At 41.3% G+C, this 20,576-nt stretch overlaps 2 protein-coding genes across 2 annotated transcripts; one reads left to right on the forward strand and one right to left on the reverse strand.

Moving 5' to 3' along the window:
• Positions 1 to 5,367: 5,367 nt before the first annotated feature.
• On the forward strand, positions 5,368 to 16,724 carry tdrd7b (tudor domain containing 7 b). The gene is given in 16 exon segments (XM_034557272.1): positions 5,368 to 7,989; positions 8,613 to 8,821; positions 9,441 to 9,791; positions 9,971 to 10,281; positions 10,365 to 10,557; positions 10,677 to 10,788; positions 10,918 to 11,120; positions 11,244 to 11,378; positions 13,021 to 13,104; positions 13,333 to 13,467; positions 13,610 to 13,720; positions 13,879 to 14,027; positions 14,148 to 14,371; positions 14,455 to 14,638; positions 14,751 to 14,911; positions 15,707 to 16,724. Coding segments are annotated over 16 exon segments (2,853 nt in total). The 5' UTR covers positions 5,368 to 7,919; the 3' UTR covers positions 15,928 to 16,724.
• A 1,113-nt stretch (positions 16,725 to 17,837) lies between these two features.
• si:cabz01076231.1 (calcium-binding protein 2) lies at positions 17,838 to 20,151 on the reverse strand. Its single transcript, XM_034557362.1, has 7 exons — positions 20,093 to 20,151; positions 19,712 to 19,838; positions 18,894 to 18,924; positions 18,582 to 18,725; positions 18,389 to 18,498; positions 18,039 to 18,186; positions 17,838 to 17,866 (listed from the first exon to the last, which is right to left on the reverse strand). The coding sequence occupies exons 1-7, from the start codon at positions 20,149 to 20,151 to the stop codon at positions 17,838 to 17,840; spliced, it is 648 nt and encodes a 215-aa protein (XP_034413253.1).
• Between the last annotated feature and the right edge of the window lie 425 nt (positions 20,152 to 20,576).

Raw genomic sequence — 20,576 nt, forward strand, 5'->3', positions numbered from 1 at the left:
AGGTAGAGTGTTTTATTTTGCGGATTTCTGACTCACATGGACTTCTATAACACTCGCTCTTGGTAAAGTTGTTGTTGGGTGTTTATTTGACCCCTTTTGCACTTTCGGCTAGGATGTCTCGAAAGTGTTCAAGCTAGCTAGGACACGCACCTTGCTTCCGGTAAGGACTTTCAAAGTAATCACTTCTTTGACTAATATGCGTGGTAAATAATGTCCAGTGAGTCTCTGAAGTTTTATTATGAAGACAACATGTCCAGGCTTCCGGTCTTTTAACAGTACCTTAGCTAACTTTACGAGCCGCTCTTCCGGAGGTGGCACTGAAGGATTTAAGTCGATGTTAGGCGCACTATCGTTGCCTGAGCGGACTGTATACTGTCTCTTGTACATTCCGTCGGTGTCATTCAATGTGCCAGGACTATTTTATTACAGTTTTGTTATGAAAACGAAATAAGACAAGGAAACTTCACCCAACTAGTTTGGTCCCAATGGAGGGTGTGGAGACGAAGTGGGACGAGTTACGTCACTCATAGTTTGTTCCGTCTGCTGCCTGCGGTGCAAAATGTATCAACAAGTGGCCGAAACAAATCTAATGCTGAAGCATTTCTCTTAAAATCAGTAGGGTAAATCAGACATGTATATTTCACTTTTCAACACAACTGTATTCACATTTCCTTCATAGTAGCACCTCGGCCCAGTGTGGAATAGCATAGAGCCTATATATTTCTGAATTCTTCAATTCAAGGCATAGACTTTCTAGAGGAAAGTGGATACAATTTCAGAACAAACAAGGACGTTAATAATGTAATGTTAATAATAGTAACGCTTTATAACAAATTACTGACATAGCAACTAATTTAGAGGGCCACTTTCAGTTAACCACTTATTATTAAAAACGATGTGTTGCAGTGGGCAGACCTCTTTGTGTGGCCTGTTTTATACCAAACATTTTTGAATATATATATATATATATATACTTTATTATTCCATGGAGATGGACTGTAGCAGGATGTGCACCACGAAGGGGAAATTATCATCTTGAACCTAAATGTCTCTAAAGGGATACAGTAGAAGTTGGTGTCTTTGAAAAACAAGATCATTTCAGAGTGAGTAAAATTACCAATAAATACCTGCTCATGTTAATGGTAATTAATAATTAGCTCCCCTATCCCTTGAGAAAAAATAGATACATGCTTGTTTTGGTCATATAATATGACTATACTGTTTTAGTTTTTTTTAAACTACCGCTGTGGCAATCATTAAAAACAAACTATGTCCATTAAAAAAAAAATTCATTTCTTTTCAGATGGCTGATGTGGAGCTGGTAAAGAAGATGCTGCGGGCCGTCCTCCAGGCCCACAAAGGCGGAGTGTCACTGTCCCGTCTGCAGTTAGAGTACAAAGAGCTGACCGGGGAGCAGATACCACACAAACAGATGGGACACAACCACCTGGATGCACTGCTAGCCAGCATGCCCTCTGTAGTGTGCACAGAGCGCAGCCGCTCTGGAGAGGTGTGTGTGTGAGGCCTGTGCAGGATGGATGGTTTGAGGGATAGATGTGTACACATATTAAGCCATAATTCAATCATATTATTCTTTATATATAATCATATGTTTTAATACCACTATGTATCTGGGGTCTGTTTACTCTTCACTCTCGCTGCAGATGGTGTGTTTTGCCTCAGGTGCCCATGACGCAGCCCACACAGCTAAGGTGGTGGCTCGTCAGCGCAGCTCCAAGAAGACAGGCCGGCCCCACCTGGTCAACACCCAGATGAGGGTCAAACCGGCTGCCCCACTCGTCCTCAATGGTAAGATTTTAGACCGCCATTTTGGGGAGTTAGCAAGCATAAACACAGCCACATTGCCATTTGTCTTACTGATTTGAACAACAATAATACATTCTCTATGTATATATTATTTTTTTTATTGTACATTTCCTTGCATGTAAAGCTTTTGGCAAATCACTCAGCTATTTTGGTTTCACTTAAAGTCCAGGTTAAATTAATGTATGCAGGGTTTGAAAAACATTATAATTTGCGTTTGTGCATTTGGGATTTCCCATTTCCTGTCTGGGAGACAGGAAGCAAATATCTGACATATTTTAGGGAGAACCGAATTGGTAAGGCAATGGGTTCACTATTACAGTGTTCAATGGGAAACTATAATCCAGTTGCACAAGATGCACAACATATCAAGACACATTTAACTCTATCCAACTACATACATTATAACTGAGTCACAAGGTGGCCTGCAATCAATTAGGCATTGGATTAAATGTCATTGCAGTCACTGCTAAAATGTAAGGAGGATACATGCAACATGCTTGAGAGTGTGTATTTTAAAACTAAATTGAAATGATTTTAAATGCCTAATCTATAAAAACGTGTCATTGTACTTGTGATTCTCAAAGAGAGTGTGCTCCCGTAGCTGTGTCTACGGTGTGTCTCCGGTGTATGAATGTGTGTGAATGTTAGTTACTTCTGATGGGCAGGTGGCACCTTGCATGGTAGCCCCTCCCATCAGTGTATGAATGGGTGTGAATGATGTCATGTAGTGTGAAAGCGGCTTTAGTACAGGTCCATATACCATTACCATCAATAGCATGCTGAAAAATACTCGAAATCTATGATTTTCATTTAAAATGTGAAAATAAATATGTACACGGATTAAACAGAATAATGCTAATTAACAGTCTGGAAGGTGTGTGACAGAGGTTAGCACTGTAGCACTTAAACTGCACTGCAGGACAACCGGTGTTGGGTGTATTGTGTGTGTCCAACAGTGGAATTCAACAATACATGTTTACAAAGGACTTAAATATCTAATGTGAATGTAAGACTACTTCAAAACCGGTTTGACTACATAGCAAAGGGCACTCTGGATTAACATCAGTCCTGATATACAGTACACGTGGTGTGATGCAAAAAGCCTCATGACTTCTTATTCCAAAGTCCTGTTATGATTGTGAATATAGAAAAACAAGTGTATCATCTTAACCAGTAATATTTCAGTAATAGTATTACATACATTGTAAGGTTAATATTTTACAAAGATTAGTTTTTCCAACATGCTAAATGCTGTTTGAAATCCTTTTTCAACTCCCAGGAATAATATCATAAGAGTGTATATATACGTATAGGATATATACTATATAAACTGTATATATGTTATAAGAATAAAAACAAACCTATTCTTTTTAATAATTGCCTCAAAATTAACCAAAGGGCCGTTTGAAATGTCCATTTGACAAGGGGAGCACTGGCTGCACATCTTTGCTGTATAGAATTCCTCCTGTTTGCATATTAAGGGATGACCAAGCAGTTTTGTTTATACTCTAAACTAGACACGTTTACGCAACAAAATAAAAGATTGATTCAGGCTCAGAAAGCGGTGGCCTAGAAATATATTTTTAGTTCCAGCCAGCCTTTTTAATTGAATATTATCAAACCTTTTCTAGACTCCTGTTGGGACTGGTGCTACAGAGCAGCAGTAGGAGAGACATAGGAAGTGTCCAGTGTTTGTATCAGTACTGTGACAATGCAACTTTAGCAAGTGCTTTCTGTGTTTGGGCCCGTTTTTTGCATGACTGACTGGCCTGTTTTAACTGTTGCTCTGTGGAGACCTGCAGTTCCTTAGGCGCTGAGAATATCACACTTACACACTCAAGCAGACACACAATGTGAAGGGCTGCACAGGTGTATCAGATTTATATGTGAACAAAGATGTCAGCTCACATGCATTTTACTGTAGATACACACACAATTGTGAACATTCATTCATCTTTTTCTGACATTATTTGCTATTAACACACTCATGAACCATACCTGCACACATGCAAAAAAAAACATGCAATCTCACAGACTCATTAAAATATGCACACACACACACACACACACACGCACACACAAACACACACATACAGAACCGTGTACACAATTCTTTTTTTAGTGCATACACCTCCGCTAGACCGTGATGCTGCAGAGAGCCAGAGGAGGAAGTGGGAGGTGGTAGTGCAGTCAGGTGTTGGAGAAGACGAGAGGAGGAGTGGCGACATGAGTGTCGGAGGAAAAGAAAAGAAGAGGGATGGTGAAATGAGAAGAAGGGAGGGGTTGGACAGATGATAGGGATGAGGGGAGTCAGAGAGAGTAGGAGAGGGAGAGAGTGGGGTTGCGTGTTCAGATTCGAGGCTAATGCAGCCGATGGCCGCTGAGACTGCAAGCAAAAAGCAGCTGATTCACAAATCAACCTCTTCATCTATCATTGTCTCCTCCTCCTCCTCATCAGGATATTGATATTCAGGCAGAGGCAGACCAGGGAATTGCTGGTGAGATGACGCAGCGTCTGCTCATGTGTGATTGTCCTTGCCCGTATTTGCATGTGGATTCAAGCTTGCGTCCGCCTGCATTTGTGAATGCTGAGTTTATGTTTGTGGAAGTGTTATTGATTCATTAATGGGCCGATTGATTGATTAACTGCTTGTAGCTCATTGAGAAAAGAATACGATTTAGACATTGAAATGGCCTGTTGATGGTTTTTGAAGACGAAGGCTGATGAAGCTGCTTGTTGTGTTTTTTCCCTGTATAGAGTTAATGATATTCAGCAAGAACAGAAAAGATCAGAAAGCAGAGGAAAGTTCTAGAGCTCTCTGAGGAAAAGAGATGATTTGAGATAAAATAAGAGACAGCATGCGGAATAACTGAAGGGGAAGAGGGAGTGTGGGAGTGGGAATGACTAAGGGTTATGCTCAACAGGGTATATTGGTGATGTCACTTGGCAGACATGTGATGTCATACCAATCACAATGCACTTGAATGATGTAACGTGTCAGTGATGAGGGAGTATGTTTTCTGACTGTTGCTCTTCTTACTGAACATACAGGGACCATAACTGATGACAGTTACTGGCTTTTGTAACAATGTAAGAATAATCCTGCCACTTGGTGTTACATTTTTCATTACACTACGTCTTAAAAGAAGTTTTTTTTCAACTTCTAATTTGCGCTGTGCCATCCAGACAGACACACTGCCCTGTTTCAGCATCAAGTTTAGCTGAGTCAGGGTGTGTGTGTGTGTGTGTGTGTGTGTGTGTGTGTGTGTGTGCTCTTTAAGTCCATAGTTTTACTTTTCTTTTCTCTTTCTTTGTGCAGCCAAACCTCAAACCTCTCTGAGGCAACCGAACCACCGCAGGGGAGGCGGAGGTAGAGGAGGTGGAGGAGGCGGCGCCGGCCGGGGGGGGGGACATGGAGACTTCAGACAGACGAGGGACATGAGGGATGGCCAGTCAGAGGGCAAGACTGGGGCGCATCCAAACAAGATGTATCAGAACACACCCAACAGGAAAGGGAACCCACCTGCCGAGAAGTAAGCAGTTGGACACAGTTGCTTCACTTCAGTTTTAATGAATTGAGATCATTTTATGTGATACATTTTATGGTTCTTGGACCAAAAAAAAAATCTTTTATATAAATGTAGATTTTGCATTCAAGATCTGATTTGTTGCAGGCCTTTGGTATGAAAACACTACTTTTGCTCACATTCCAATGATGACTTTTTTTGCACGATAGCAATCATACTGTATGTGGAAGTCCAACTGGGCTGCTTAGGAAATCCAAGTAGAGAAATACAAATGACCAACGTGCCAGAAACCTTCCTGTAGATTCTCTCGCTGCAATGCAACCTGCTTTCAAAATTCTTTAAACTGTCTTAGACAATAAAAAATATCTTTTGGGGGATTTAATTACTTATTTTTAACCAGTTTCTTACATTGTCTCGTCACTCTATCATCCAATCCAAACTACAGGTACAGGTCAATGAAAACCAATTGTACATGTCCCCTATTCTTTATTTCTTTATACATTATCTCTCTCTCTCTCTCTGTCTCTCACTCTCTCTCTCTCTCTCTCTCTCTCTCTGTCCCCCTCCTCTCCTCCCACATGTGTGGTCTGAACTGAATCAGAATAGGTTGCTGGTGAATGGGAGCCAAGTTTAACTCTGCTTGGTTTCCGAGTGCAAACAGCCTCCATGCTGCTGTTTATTCAGCACTGGATTGATGATGTGCTCACCAGATTTTTCTGGTTCTCTCTCTGTCTGTATCTTTCCTCCCCTCACTTTCTCCTTTTTTCTGTTTCTCTTTGCCTTCTCGTCTACGTGTTTGGCATGTTGTCATTGTTCCTCTTACTACCCATCATTCTTCCTTCTCTTTCTTACACCCTCTGTGAGTTCATTTGTTAATTACTCATTATGCTTTGACCCTCGTTTCCCCGTAATTGGCCCAAATCAGTTTCTCCTATTCTAAAACCAATACCTATTCCAGTAGATAATGGCTTCAGACTTCTACTGTCATTCACTGTGACCTGGATTGAGCTTAAAAACCTGATTCTATGTTATTGAAGAAGCCATCTGGCAGCATTGCGAGATATTATCTATCTGCATTGCTTAAACAATGAATCATGATTATTCCAGCTCATTGGCTGGCTCTCTCACTTCCATCCATCCACGGCCCTGTTCGTCTGTCCACTGTGAAAACAACTGACATCAGTCCTCTGTAAATTGGGGTCCAGTGTACCACTGGCCCTCAGCAGCACAATGGGGCGGCAGGGTGGGAAGCCTGGTGTGTTGGCGGGGGACCTGAGCCCTTTTTAATCCCTGTTCTATTCTCTGGTAGATTAACACTTCTAAACCGACACAGAGTGAATCAGCAGATCTCTCTGTATCCCTCTGGATCTTCCATTGGACAGTACGCTGTCAGGTCGGCGTTATCATCGTTTGTGTGTGAGTGTGTGTGTGTGTGTGCCTGCAGGTGTACTTTGGGATGCATGGCAGTACAAGTGGTAAATTCCGCAAACAAAATGAAAGAGCCAACATAGAATTACATTAATTTTCTTTACATTTTTAATCTAATAAAAAGTGCAGGAGACTATTCTTTACCTTGATGGTAGAGTTTTGTGTGAGCTCAGGCATTAACTGTCGCCACTTAGGGAGAGAAAGTATGAGTGAGGTTGTGTGACAGTCTGGTAGTTCTTTTATCTAGAAATTATACAGAAATGGAAGCAAAATCAAAATCAAAGTGAGGTCTTCAGTCAAACAGGTTCTAGAAAACAGTTTTGACTAGAAAGAAACGTCAACACAAGATGCAGTCAGTGGCTGTTTTGGGGGTTTCAATTGTATCACACTATCTCCCCGGTAGATATTAAAATGTCCATTATTTTTGAGCACTTTAAGGACTTCTGCTTATTGGCTGAAGACCAAAGGATAATTATCCTCGTTATACAAGGACATAAATTACCAAACAAATTTATTTTAGAATAACTTGACAGGCACTGCTTGTGCCAACTTGAATCTTATTGCATTAAAATGCATTACTCGCAAAGTTGCAATGTTTTTCTGGAATAATTGGGTAACTAATAGAGGAATTCAACCCCATTGGTACCATTGCACACCTCAACATGTATTCTATTGGACAAAGATTACATTATAAAAAACAATGTTGGTCTTTGGCTTCCTTCAGAAAGTGACAAAGTTCTTTTGTAAATTATATAGCAGTGTTTGTGTTTTGCCCAGAGAATCATCAGTGATGGTGGATCCTGTTATCTGTTACAAGTAGAGTGACGTGTGACCTTGGATAAAATCGTAGCCACATCTGTAACTTTTGTTTTCTGGTTAGAATTTGAGATGTTACCAGAGTCTGACCTGTCCAGAGTGCTTTTCCTAATAAGAGATCAAGGATCGGACATGCAGCAGAAGTGATTTTTTTCAACTATGCACAAAACAAATGTTTGTAAAATGCTACAGCTTTTTAACGTTCAAAAAAGAGAAATAAAATGTTGTTTTGAGTCTGTTCTGCACCATTTTCTTCTCTTGCAAAAAGAAAGTATTGCTCCTCCTTGCTCTGCTCTCTTGTGTCCAGATCAGACCAGAGGATGACCCTCTCGTCACGGTTTCAGAAGGAGGTGCATGCTCACCTTTCTAGAAACTCCCAACAGACCGGCCGTAAGTAGAACATGCTGTTTTTCATAAAGCTAAAAATACATTTGTGTAGCTTTTGGTCGTCTAAACAAGCAGAAATGTTTCCCAGACCTCGATAACTTCAAACAACTGAAATGCTGGCTAGATGCTCTAAGCATCACCAGAGGATAGTAAAGACTCAACTAAGTAGAGGACAGTTTTCTAGTGTCAGGCTGTGCTTTGTTGTACTGAAGATCAAATCATGTGTCCTACAGACCTACCATTATTCTGTGATGTGTAATGTGTCAGGTTGTATCTGAGGATCCTGTAGACATGAGGTGTCTTGTGTCATCTGTCAACCTCTTTTAAGATTGTGTTTGTTGGGATTAGGGTCGGTTTCTGTTTATAACTCGTCGTCTTATTTAGATCTTTTGAACCAAAAGAAAAGTTCCAGTCAATAAGAAAAAGAAAATCTAGAGGCAAAAAGAGGCATTTCTTACTCTTCTTTTTGATTCAAATCATCCATCTCTTTCAGGATTAAAGAGCTTCTGTTTTGGACAAAAGTTTGCCGTGCAACCCGCAAGTTTCAGGGTCCAGAAGATCAAAGCAGTAATTGCATCCATGTGTATGTGTAATCTCTCTTCTACGTTTTTTCTTCAACCTTCCAGCATCCTTTAATCTAAACGAGAGTCTCAACTCGGGGAAAGGAAAACCTTACAATCCTCTGCAGGTCCAGGGGCGCATCAGGGAGATTCTGGGGAAGTACAGTAACGGGTTCTGGGTCTCAAAGCTGCCTCAGATCTACAGGGAGCTGTATAAACAGGACATGCCCACTGAGGCCATCAAAGACTTGGAGACCTGGACACACATATGCACTGTATGTACACCTTGTGTTATGTTGTGTTTGTAATTTATAATAAGAAGCTTAGTTGTTATCAAATGATTATATTTAACAATTACTTTTGTGATGAGAGGATAATCCAGAGGGGCTGCATGACATCTTAATGCATGTTTTCTTCTGGCAAATACTTTTTTTTGTCTTTTGCTATTTACTTTGTAGACCTTATGGTATCACATGTGGTACATGTTAAGCAGCTGTTATCTATCAGTTTATCTTTTTACAGAAAACTCTGTACTAGAGATATGCACAGATAGTCCCTATGCACAAAATCCTGAAAACAGAAGCTCTGCATAGAACACAACATGCTTACATCATCTCAGTATATATCAGTACATTTTATTTATATAGCACAAGCATATATAAGTCATAAATCAGAGAACATGAGAAAGAGGAATTTCTGAACCACTCACAATTCTCTAAGTTCACCAAAACTCGTTGTATGGCAGAGGTACATTTAAGAGCTCAAAACAAAAGATTAGCAATCCTGATGAAATATTGGAAGCAACAATGTCATGAATGTCTAGTCATGTTTGGTCTGTATTACCTACAAAATGGTTTTACAATAAATGTAAGTCCTTTCCATTTATTCTCCTAGGTAGAGAAAACCTGCAGTAGCAACCCATCAGAGTTGCTACTCTACCCTGCCAAGGAACAGATCACCACCTCCTCCCCTCCACCCATCCTTAACCCTGTGCCAAATTCAAACACCCCGACAGACAAACCTGTGCAGTCCCCCACCCAGAAGAGAACCCCCAGCACCCACTTGACTCGCTCTGGTTCCTGCTCTCCCCAGACTACAACATCGTCCTCCTCATCCCCCAGTCCTCCATCCTCCCCTGCCACCCTCAGCCCCGACCTGAAGCTGAAGCTGGAGGAGCTGCTGGTGAAGTACTCCAACGGCCTATGGGCCCACGCATTGCCCAAGATCTTCCGGGACACGTACAAGGTCAGTAACATTTCTAAACACTACTATCTATTAAGGTCATTACCAAATTCAGGAGCTAGGTGCTCTTGTGTATTTTTATATATATACATATATATGTACAGTATATATATATATATATATATATATATATATATATATATATATATATATATATATATTAAATTTTATTTATTTGCAAGTTCAAACTGCCCGGACATGTCCTGGAGAACCTTCACCTCCTCTCCGACATCTGCACCATCGACTTCCCGATGCCTGACAACCCAAAGAGGGCCATCTTGTACAAGGGAAGTACCAGTTGTGATGGTGGAGGAGTAGAGGATGAGAACTGTAATAGGAGGAACTCCTCAGCCAGTGAAGAGGAGCTGAGGGTAAGGCAGGAGCTGGGGAGGAGGCTCAGTAACCATGCGGTGCCCTCTCTGCAAATACCCAAAGAGGAGTACCCCTCTGTGCTAGTGGTGGAGGCCACCAACACCAATGGAGTTATAATCAGGTAGGTAGGAGAACTGTATGTGTGATCATACTGTAAGACTCAACAGTTCAGACTCTCCCTGTTTATCTCCCCTCCTCCACCAGGTACATTGGTGAGGGTTACTCCCAGGCCCAGGAGTCCATGGAAGATGAAATGAGGGCGTTTTACGGTGTGGACCAAAGAAGTCCAACTCCTTTGTCATCTCCATCCTCTGGCCAACTTGTTGCTGTCAGGGCCGAAGAGGAGGAGGAGATTCTTAGGGCGCAAGTCTGTGAGGTCATGACTGACAAGGTCAAGGTGAGAATTCTAGAAAAATAACCAGGGATACTAGTCATTGAATACCAAGTGATGGATCCAAGACAAAAAAATGTTTAAAAAAAATATATATATATTTTTGAAATCTTTCACCCCTGTAGGTGCACTATGTGGATCATGGCTTCTCAGAAGTGATCAGCAAAATCAAAGTGTTTGAGCTGCATGAGAAGTTTTTCCAACTGCCTTTCCAGGCGACCAAATGTAAACTAGCAGGTGAGTCTAAATTTGAATTTTTTTTTTTTTTTTTTTTTGCAGATTCTTCCTGCCAAAATTCTCCATCATTTATTGGCCTATTGATGTAACTGTGTGTGTGTGTGTGTGTGTGTGTGTGTGTGTGTCCAGGTCTGGAACCATTCTGTCAGGAGCCTGCTGTGCTGAAGAAGTTTGAGGCAATGGCAAGTGGAAAGATCCTATTGGCAGAAATCCTAGAGAGAGGGCAGACCCCTATTGTCGTCCTGTATGATACGTCGCAGGACGATGATGTCAACATCAACGCTGCCTGTATGAAAGCCCTGCAGGACAAGACGCTTGCCAGCCCGCTACAGGTACAGGAGGGCAGACAGTGTGTTTGTGAGTTGTTTGGTAACGGTGTGTGTGTGTGTGTGTGTGTGTGTGTGTGTGTGTGTGTGTGTATGGCACACTAAACTCTTATCCCCGGCTCTCCTCAGGTGAACAGCGCTTATATGAACGTGACTGTCAGAAGCGTCTGCTCAGATGGGACCATCTACTGCCAGCTGCCCTCCAGAGGCCTTGCCAAGCTGAATGAGATACTGGAGAACATAGAGACATACTTCCACTCACAGGTTAACACCATGCTACGCTTTATGTCTCAGTGGCTTTTAAAACTTTTTTTCAGCTAGTATATATTAATTGTTGTACTTGGTCCCACAGACACAGTGGGGAAGTTTGAAAGATGGAAATATTTATTCTCCTTTTACTGCAAGACAAATGACAGTACACGATGTGTTTGATCTTTTCATGGGATATTTTGACAATAAGAACAATATAGGATAACACAAGCCTTATATTTTAACATCACTAAAACATTATATTCATTATGCTGCAATTAACATAAACAATTAGAACCATATCTATGAGGACCAGACTGTCATTGTTGTCATTTTTAGTTTATTTACCAATACACAGAATACAAGAACCTCCCTTGTGGAGGAACCGTTTGAAGTATGATGATTGGTTAGGAATTAATGTGATTAAGACATTGACCGTAACTGTCATGGTTCTTGTAGGAGGAGGGTTGACGGGTGACAACTCTCCTTCGAAATGTTTACGTAACAAACACTGCATGTATCTAATTAACATTAAGATCCATTCTGGGTCTGGAACTACAACTCTTATTCCAGTATTAAAGCAGCCCATTGAATTTGCTTCTCTGTGTTCCGTTCATCTTAGTGGTTTCTTGCTTGTCGGCCTTTTGTTTGTGTAGCTTTACATGCTACCCTTCTTAAGTTTAGTAGATCCTGCAGTTACATTAGACAGCTGTGTTGCACACTCCTGACTGGGAATGAGAAGAGAAAAATATAAACCTTCCATGTCGTGTCCTTATCTGTCTGTCAAGATAGAGATCTATATGTATTCATTACAGACAGTTTAGTTAGAAATAAATGAGGGGAGACAAGGACTCACACAGCCACTTAAAAGCCTTTTGTGAATGTATCCGTGGTGTGTTGCTTCTTTCAGGCGGAGTTGTTGACAGATTGAGATTAGTTTGATAATCTTGCCAAACCACTTAATCTGTTAGCAGCATAGTGGAGCCGATGCTTTTTCCATGTGTGCCACTGCTGTCCTTTAAAGCTCAGTAATGCTTCACGTCGAGGTAAATACAGTGTGGAGTCTGGTATTGTATCTTACCGATGCAAGAGACTGTCTAGTCTAGGGAGTGTGTTCGAATTCATCAAGCACGCAGGGGAGTAATACGTTTATATAAGGATGAAGTATGCCATGTACATGACATTTCATACCAGTGATTTCCACAACAAGTAACAAAGTGGTTTTGTTTTTCTACTCAGAAAATTCACAATTGAATATTCAGTTTGGTAATCCATAGTTGAGTTCAGCAAAATGTATATAGTTTATCTGTTAGGGTGACTCCCTCTGCTAGTGTTGCTAACGTTTGTATCAACTGTTGTTGAGTAAATGTAGGATTAAATTTAACCATTCACAATTAAAATTTTAATTTCTTTCAACATCAACAGCCACTCCCCATTTCAAGTACCACAGATCTAAAGTCCCAATCTTTGATGCCATTGCAGTATACATCTGCGGCAGACTGGGTGGACCTGTGAAATATTTGTGTGAGCTTTTACTGTATAATTGTGTATTGCAGTCATAAAGCAGCAGTTGCACACACTCGGTAAACTCACCACTGTCAGATAGAACAATAATCTGATGATAAGAGTTTCTTGATGAAACAAGTTTCTGTTCCAGGTAACATCAGAGTTCTTGGTATCTCGACCCTTCTGTGGGAAAGGGTGTCTGGCTCGCTACAAAGGCAAATGATCCCGTGTTGAGGTAAGATGGCACTGCAGCACGGACAGGAATTTCTCATCAAATCAAAATAGTATTAATGTTGACAAAAGGGATAAAGTCACAGTTGCAGAGGCAGGCATTACCCTGAGAGTCGAGATTACAAAGAACACCATCCAAATCACTGCATTCCTCCCCGCACATTTTGTTGGCATTTTTATAACTGAACTGTAAAAAATATGAACATTTCCCTGTCTTTGTTTCAATCTTTAGATCTCCAACCTGCATGGCAGCAGAGTGCTCGACATCTTGTTCATTGATGTTGGCGTCCAGGCTTCTGTAGAGGTGTTTGAGCTGAGAGAGATCCCACCGCCATTCCTACGTGACCTCATGGCCATCCCGCCACAGGTCAGCTATGTCTTCAAAGCACAGCTCGTCAAGAGCAAATCTTATGCTCAAAGGAGATGTTGTTGTTCTGCACTGTTGCTGTGAGCCCTCATGCAATCCTACAGATTTTCTGAGAAAATGACTTTTAGCAACCTGTGTTTAGGCTGTGAAGTGCTGTCTTGCTGACCTGGCTGTCAGCGTTGGATCCTGGACTCCAGATGCTGTCCAATGGCTTCGAGAGAAAGTGCTCAACACCACTGACTGTAGCATGAAGGTAATTTGCAGCCCATTCTTCCTTAACATTTAACATTTTCTTGGGTTTTTTTTACAGGAAGGCAATGATAATTATTTGTTTTAGAAATCACTCAAATTATACCTGCATTGGATTCGCCCCTCATGTATCTCCACTCTAATCTTGACACTCCTCCCAAGGTGGCCAAGGTAGATGAAACCAAGCGCTGCATCTACGTCCACCTCTTCACCGACAAGAACTTCCACGACCCGGCCCGCAGCCTCAACCATACGATGGCCCAGTCTGACCTGTTCAAACAGCAACCAGATGTTTTCCTGACGAGTCACAGGTTACAGCTGCTTTGAGATTCACCTGTATTATCCCCTTAATATATAGCTAATGTTGAGTTTACAGTTATGGATTATGGATTCACTTAATTTCTTGTTTGTTTGTTAATTTAATTTTACAGTTCTGCCAAGATCTTCACAAACACTTCATCCTCCAAAACTCCCAGGATGGGTGACTACACCAATGGGAATCCAACGTCAACCTCTTCCCCAGCCAAGCCTCATCTCAGGAGGGCTCTATCGGGACCAGGAAGAGGCAACACGACTACCACCAGCCCACCACAGACACCATCACCCCCCTCATCCTCTCTCCAACTGCCACCATTACTAGAGCTTCCGCCAGCAGGTAATACATATAGGGGAGATCTTCTCTGGCCTTAATGTAGCCTAGAAAATCACGTGTTTACGTGTAATTATTTTTCTACTCAGGAAACAACATAGACGTCTATGTATCAGTGGCGTGCCATCCAGGCCACTTTGTGCTTCAGCCCTGGAGAGATATGTACAAACTGGTGGTGTTGATGGGAGAGATGATTCTCTACTACAATAAAACTGAGGCGAAACCACTGAACATAGAGAAGAATCAGATATATGTTGCTAAAGTGGAGAACAGGTGAGTTACTCTTACTGATTTGTGGTGCCTTATGCCTATGTTTCTGTCCGTAGTGGATATTCAATAACAGGCCAAATGGAGGCTTATAGATCCACTTCTTCTCTTCTCTCAGCTGGCATCGTGTGTTAGTGAAGGGAGTTCTGACCAACGGGCTTGTGTCTGTGTACGAGCTGGACTATGGTAAACATGAGCTGGTCAGCTGCACACAGCTCAGACCTCTGATCAAAGAGTTCAGACAGCTGCCGTTCCAGGGAATCACGGCTCAGCTGGCTGGTGAGTGCCATTTATTTACTCGAGTATTTATATTTGTTGTTAATTCATCTTGTACTTTACAATATCAGATGCAGGTATTATACTTCTTACTCAACTATATTTACAGATTAGTATTTGACATATTAAAAATATGGTGCATTTGTATTTATGCATTATGAGTACATTTACCTTTAATACTTTAAGTACATTTTGCTGATAAAACTTCTGGACTATTATTTTTTTCGCAAGAATATGTTTTATTACATTGAAAAGAAATCAACATAATATACACACAATATTTGTGAGAATAACAAATGTCCTATAGCATCTAGGATAGAGGATCACAACATGCAATCATCATTTGAAGTTGGTTTTGTATTTAGCAAAGAAAGAAAGAACAATTAGCTTATAGATAAAATAAGTGGGGTTTAGAAAACTATACAGATCATTTGACTTACAGAGAGCAACAGAAAGACAACAAGTGAGGAAACAAGTCTTTAGTTTGATTGAACGTTATGGAGGTTTTTCAGGAAAGGTCCACACACCTTTTGTAACTTTTTGTTAGAGTTTAAAACTGAGTAGCAGATCTTATCACGGTTTAGACAGGACATAATGCTCCTCAGCCACTGAATGTGGGTGGGCAGGGCAGCCTCTCTCCATATTACTAAGAATACACGTCCGTCCAAAAGACGGGCGAACGACAGTTGTGCCCATAAGGACATACGGAGGGAATGGTTCTTGATGTAGCATTAAATCTTAACATTGTACCGTTAACATAAAAGTGAGCTCAACCTTCATACTTGTGTCCCCGGGCAGGACTGAAGCCGAGGCAGTGGTCAGAGGAAGCTTCTATCGTTTTCAGAAACCACGTTGAGAAGAAACCCCTTGTGGCCCAGCTGGAGGCCGTACAGGAAGCCACTAACCAGTGGGACAGGAAGATGACGGTCTTCCTGGTCGACACTTCACAGGAGGAAAGGGACATCTGGGTGCATGACATCATGGCTGAATTTGCTGATGAGCTGACCAACGAGCTGTAGGCAACAGGAGATTATTGACACATCTTACTAGCCGAGCAGTTGTCCTGCTGCTCAATGGAGACACCGGGAGTTGTGGATAGACATCATGGAAGAAGCTTATCCATCATTATCTATCAACCATGAAGGCGGACAGAAAGAAGAAAGGAAGGAAAGATAAAGGAAAAGCTACAAGTAGAAGGGAAAAGGTTTGATAGCATGTAGAGACAGGCATTAACAGAAACACGAGAGGCGTAGGTGTTGTAGCCACTTGCTTGTTGTGTTTTGGGCTGTGCATGGAGGGACGCCGTGATGTGATTTTGAGTGACTGCAGTGTGACCACTGGACAATACATCCATGCCTGATGTTGGTCCAATCTTGCCACAAATACTCTAAACATACCTTCAGCACACAGTAACAAACTGCTAAATTTCTCCATAATATCCTCACAAAGCTGTGGATGTGACACAACATGCATTCTTATTCCATTCGCCATGGGTTTAAATCCAGAGCAGCATCTTGCGCAACAGTACCCGAGAGTGCATCCAGTTCTAGTGTGTGTCATCCAGGGCGTTGCCTGGACACTCTTAACCCTGCCAATGTGACCACCATGCAAAGTGCACAACACGTTAGGATTAGATCTTCTCACATTCTAGAGATTTAAATACATTTGTTTACAAAATCTGCTTTTTGGATAGTTTTTGTGAATGTCATGAAGTTTCCAAAAGTTAGAGCTAACATTCCCCTGAGAGGAGAAGAAACAGACGGTAGGTAGTTTACACTTTTTGTATATGCTTAAATAAACCGTTTTTGTTTTTGCAGTTGGTCTCTTTTTAGAAGATGCACGCTGACACAAAGTCTCCTGTACTGACCAAGCAGGAGCAGAAACAGAAGTGGATAGGGTTTGTTGAGGAAGTATATTCTTGGTGTGAGATATGTTTGTAACCTGACATTAGTTGTTTTCTTGTGGTGGTACATCCTGGTAGAAGGGCCTATGCTTTGGTATTTTACATTGAATTGAAAGAGTACGTTGACACAGAGACACAGACCGTTCCTCAGACTTTTTGACTGCATTGCTTAAAAGCACAGTGACTTCTGACTCCTGCGATGGCTTGAACATCTCTTCTCCTCATTTGAAACTCTCCTTTATTATTCTGTGTCTTGTCTTACAATCAGACATTAATTTCTCGACACCACCTGCTGCATGTTGCAGATCTTTCTTAATCGTGCACATATACTTTGATGATAGAATAAGCAGCTTAAGTTTCCAGTAGTGTTAAGCTTTTAGAGTTCCAAAAGGAGTTAAGTTGTGCTTATGATTGGTTCCAGTGCTACCATCAAATGTGGGATTTTATTCTGAAATGTGTGTTTTTCTTCCGGCACGCCAACACGATGGTTTTTAAAAGTGCAAATGCTTCTCCAATTCTGAAGACAGAAGACCTGCATTGTTGATAACAATTGACAAATATACAAATTTATATTTAACTTATGTTCTCTAGAGGATGATAACTGCTTCATTCATTTCCATGTTGTTGCTTGACAATGACCTGAAGGTAATAAATGACTTGTTATTGGAATAAAGTCTGTTTAAAAGGTTAAAATGTCATCAGTCCATTGATTACTTCTTACATAACAAATTACAAGTCATTTTGTGTTTTTAAAACTCCCATCATTTTGATTTCTTTATTAAAATAGTAAAACATCTCAGTCTTATTTACATATTACATCACTGCAAAACTTTCATCTTTCTCTCAAAATACCAGCATTCGCAGCATTTTTCCCACACTATACAAATTCACCATTCATAAAATACAGTTAGGAACAAATTATGTTGTATAGATGTCTATACCTACTTTACAAAAATTGCTGAATTATCAATATAATATGGATCGTAGTTGTGTTAACTATGGTATGATTCAGAAGCGGTGGAGCAGCTAGCGAATGGAGAGCATCATCACAAACTCTGAAGAGGAGGAGGGAGAAAACAAAGTGGAGTCAGTGCTGAGTGTTTAGTGCATAGTACACACAAGCACACAATGTGATACACAAGTAGGACCAACAATGTGAAACACACACACACACACTTCTGGTCAACAAGTCAAACGTGTAAATGTGCCTGAACTTCTTAAAGTTACCTTCAAAGTCAATGCTTCCATCTGCGTTGATGTCCAGCTCCTTTATGATCTCCTCCAGCTCCCCTTTCTTCAGCTTCTCCCCCAGCATCGACTTGATGGCCTCCTTCATCTCATCCTGGTTGATCTTTCCATCTCTATCGAGGTCAAACTTTTGAAAAGTAAAAAGGGTTGAAGAGCGGGTTGACAACTGTAAGAAAAGCTGGTTTTCCTTTTGGATTTGTCATTTTTTTTAATACAACCTGAAGCTCCCTGTAGGTCTGTTATGTCATAAACTCATTATAGTAAACTAACCCTGTCCTTCCCTTTTCTGTAATTGAGCGTGTTTAATAGTTTAACTTCAGTTGACTGACCTGTGCAAAGGCCGACTGGAGCTCTTTGAGTCCCAGCATGTCAGCGGTCTCTCCCATCATCCTGGGTCCCATCAGTTCAGTAAAGTCCTCAAAATCCATTAACCCGCCCACTGTGGAGAGGAGGGATGCATATTTTAGAGCCATGCTGTGCTTGATCTCTATATATTCTTGAGCGGGTCTCTTATCGGCTCACTTCTCATCTTGATCTGTTGAACTATCTCCAGCAGCTCCATTTCTGTGGGCATGTATCCCATTGTCCTCATGCACTCAGCCACGTCCTTGTAGTTCAGGTATCCATCTTGATCGTAGTCAAACTCTTTGAAGGCCTCTTGCAACTCTGTCAGAAAGGTTAGGGGTCATGAGGAGATTGGAACAGTTCCAGAAGTGGTTTATCAGATCAAATAATGACTATGGCTTTCTTATTTTATTAATCAAGCTGGAACTATTAACATGTTAATAATTGCAACGTGTGTAATCTACACTGAGTTGTGGCAATGACACTCACCGTCCAACTCAGCCTGAGCGAGTTCTCTCTCCTGCAGAAACAGATGCAATAAAACACATGTCGAACTGTTAATCCATTTTGATTATTATTTTGCGAAAGAAAAATGTGAACTGTGCAAATGCGACCAAAGTGCCTTGGCCCCAACTTCTAATTAAATCCACGCGTTGCTTTCAATGTCAAGGATTTGGGGGTTCTTCATTAGCGTGTGTATTATGCATGTTAATGTCAGAAGTGAACGTCATAAAATGACAGGCATAGAGGACAGTTCCCAGGTATGACCAGGTATCAGTGTCCAATGGAAAAGGTCAATATTTTCAGGTTGATTTTGGCAGTGCTCGTCATTTGGATAACCCCGATGAGGTGCAGCAGTAAGCTTCAACTAATGAGCCACTAATGCTGCGGACACACCAGGCTTAGTAACAGCTGCTTGAGAAAGATCAGGGCCAACACTGTGACCACACTGCCTGACTTCGGCTTCACTTCTGACGTTATAATGTCTGACATGCAGTGCCTTTAACTGGAAATACCTGGAAATGAACAGTCACTGTATTGTATAGAGATGTTAATCATTTAAATTATTGATTTATAAGTACCCTCGAGCTCTTCAAACACACATTTTATTGGATAAATGTGTCTAAATGTTGCAGGAATGGCGGAAACTGGTGTTGAAAGTAAAAAGCTGCAACGTAAACTGTTTCAAGAGTAGAGGTCAAAGGTCACAGGGACACAGCAGCGGTCCACAACAGCCACGAAGAAGGTGGTCACCTCCGGTTCAACTATATAGGTCAAATCACAAAATGTGGGTGTGAGCTACTTACCGCCCCAAAGACACTGTTGAGCACAGAGTTGTAGACTTTGTTCATGTCATCGGGGGTTTTCCTGGACTTCTTTGATGATTTCTTGGGTGTTTCTGACACTGAACCTGATGGGGATCCACCTTTGGTACTACATGGACCAATCAAACAATACATAGCAAAAGGGCAAATGCTTACATGTCATTTGAGATTTGAAGACACTTTGATTACAACTCCACTCAATACGGATCAGCCGAGTTGGCATTGCTTCAGACCAGGAAGACACACCTAACATGTTTTGCGTTATATATTTGGTGTTAGGTCGACTAAGTATTACATTGGGGCTATGCGACGCTCACAAAGTGCACATGTGGTCTCCTGTGAGAACCGTAGCTCTAAGCGTACCTGTCTGTTGCTGAGTCGACAGACGTGCAAGAGGGCGTCCTCTCTCCTGGGCTCGGCATGCTGAGGATAAACAGTCATGGGCCTACAGTTATAGCGCGTACGTAGATGATCAACATTATGCATGCTTTTTGGGATGCAAAAGGAAAAACTTTCAAAGAAGGTCAAAATCATGTTTTCCAAAGGGAATTTATTTGGTTTCACAGCAAATCTTTGATCTCCAACATCTTCTAAGTAAACCCAGTTACTTCACTGCAATTTGCTTACCTTAATTCCCTCTCCTAAACGGTGAGAAAAGAAAACAACAAGAAGTCGAACGCCTCTTGCCCTCCTTGCGTGGTGCTCCACACAATCCTGTCCGGTCTGTTTTTCCTTCTACTCTTGACCTCCTTCAATCCCAGAGGCTTAACAATTACCTGGATAAACTTGCAGCCAACGATTAGAGAGCAAAACCTAGCAGCACTTTGACTGATGTATCCTTCGGGAG

This window comes from Cyclopterus lumpus, chromosome 18, assembly GCF_009769545.1.
Source record: "Cyclopterus lumpus isolate fCycLum1 chromosome 18, fCycLum1.pri, whole genome shotgun sequence".
NCBI classification, from domain to species: domain Eukaryota; kingdom Metazoa; phylum Chordata; class Actinopteri; order Perciformes; family Cyclopteridae; genus Cyclopterus; species Cyclopterus lumpus.

Bases quoted from the DNA above. Each gene is read 5' to 3' on its own strand.
- si:cabz01076231.1 (XM_034557362.1), bottom strand. From the start codon at position 20,151: ATGCCGAGCCCAGGAGAGAGGACGCCCTCTTGCACGTCTGTCGACTCA. The intron at 18,187-18,388 runs GTCAGTCAACTG...ACTTTTCAAAAG, and splicing joins TCCAGTCGGCCTTTGCACAG to TTTGACCTCGATAGAGATGG. The intron at 17,867-18,038 runs GTAACTTTAAGA...CCTCCTCTTCAG, and splicing joins TGGAAGCATTGACTTTGAAG to AGTTTGTGATGATGCTCTCC.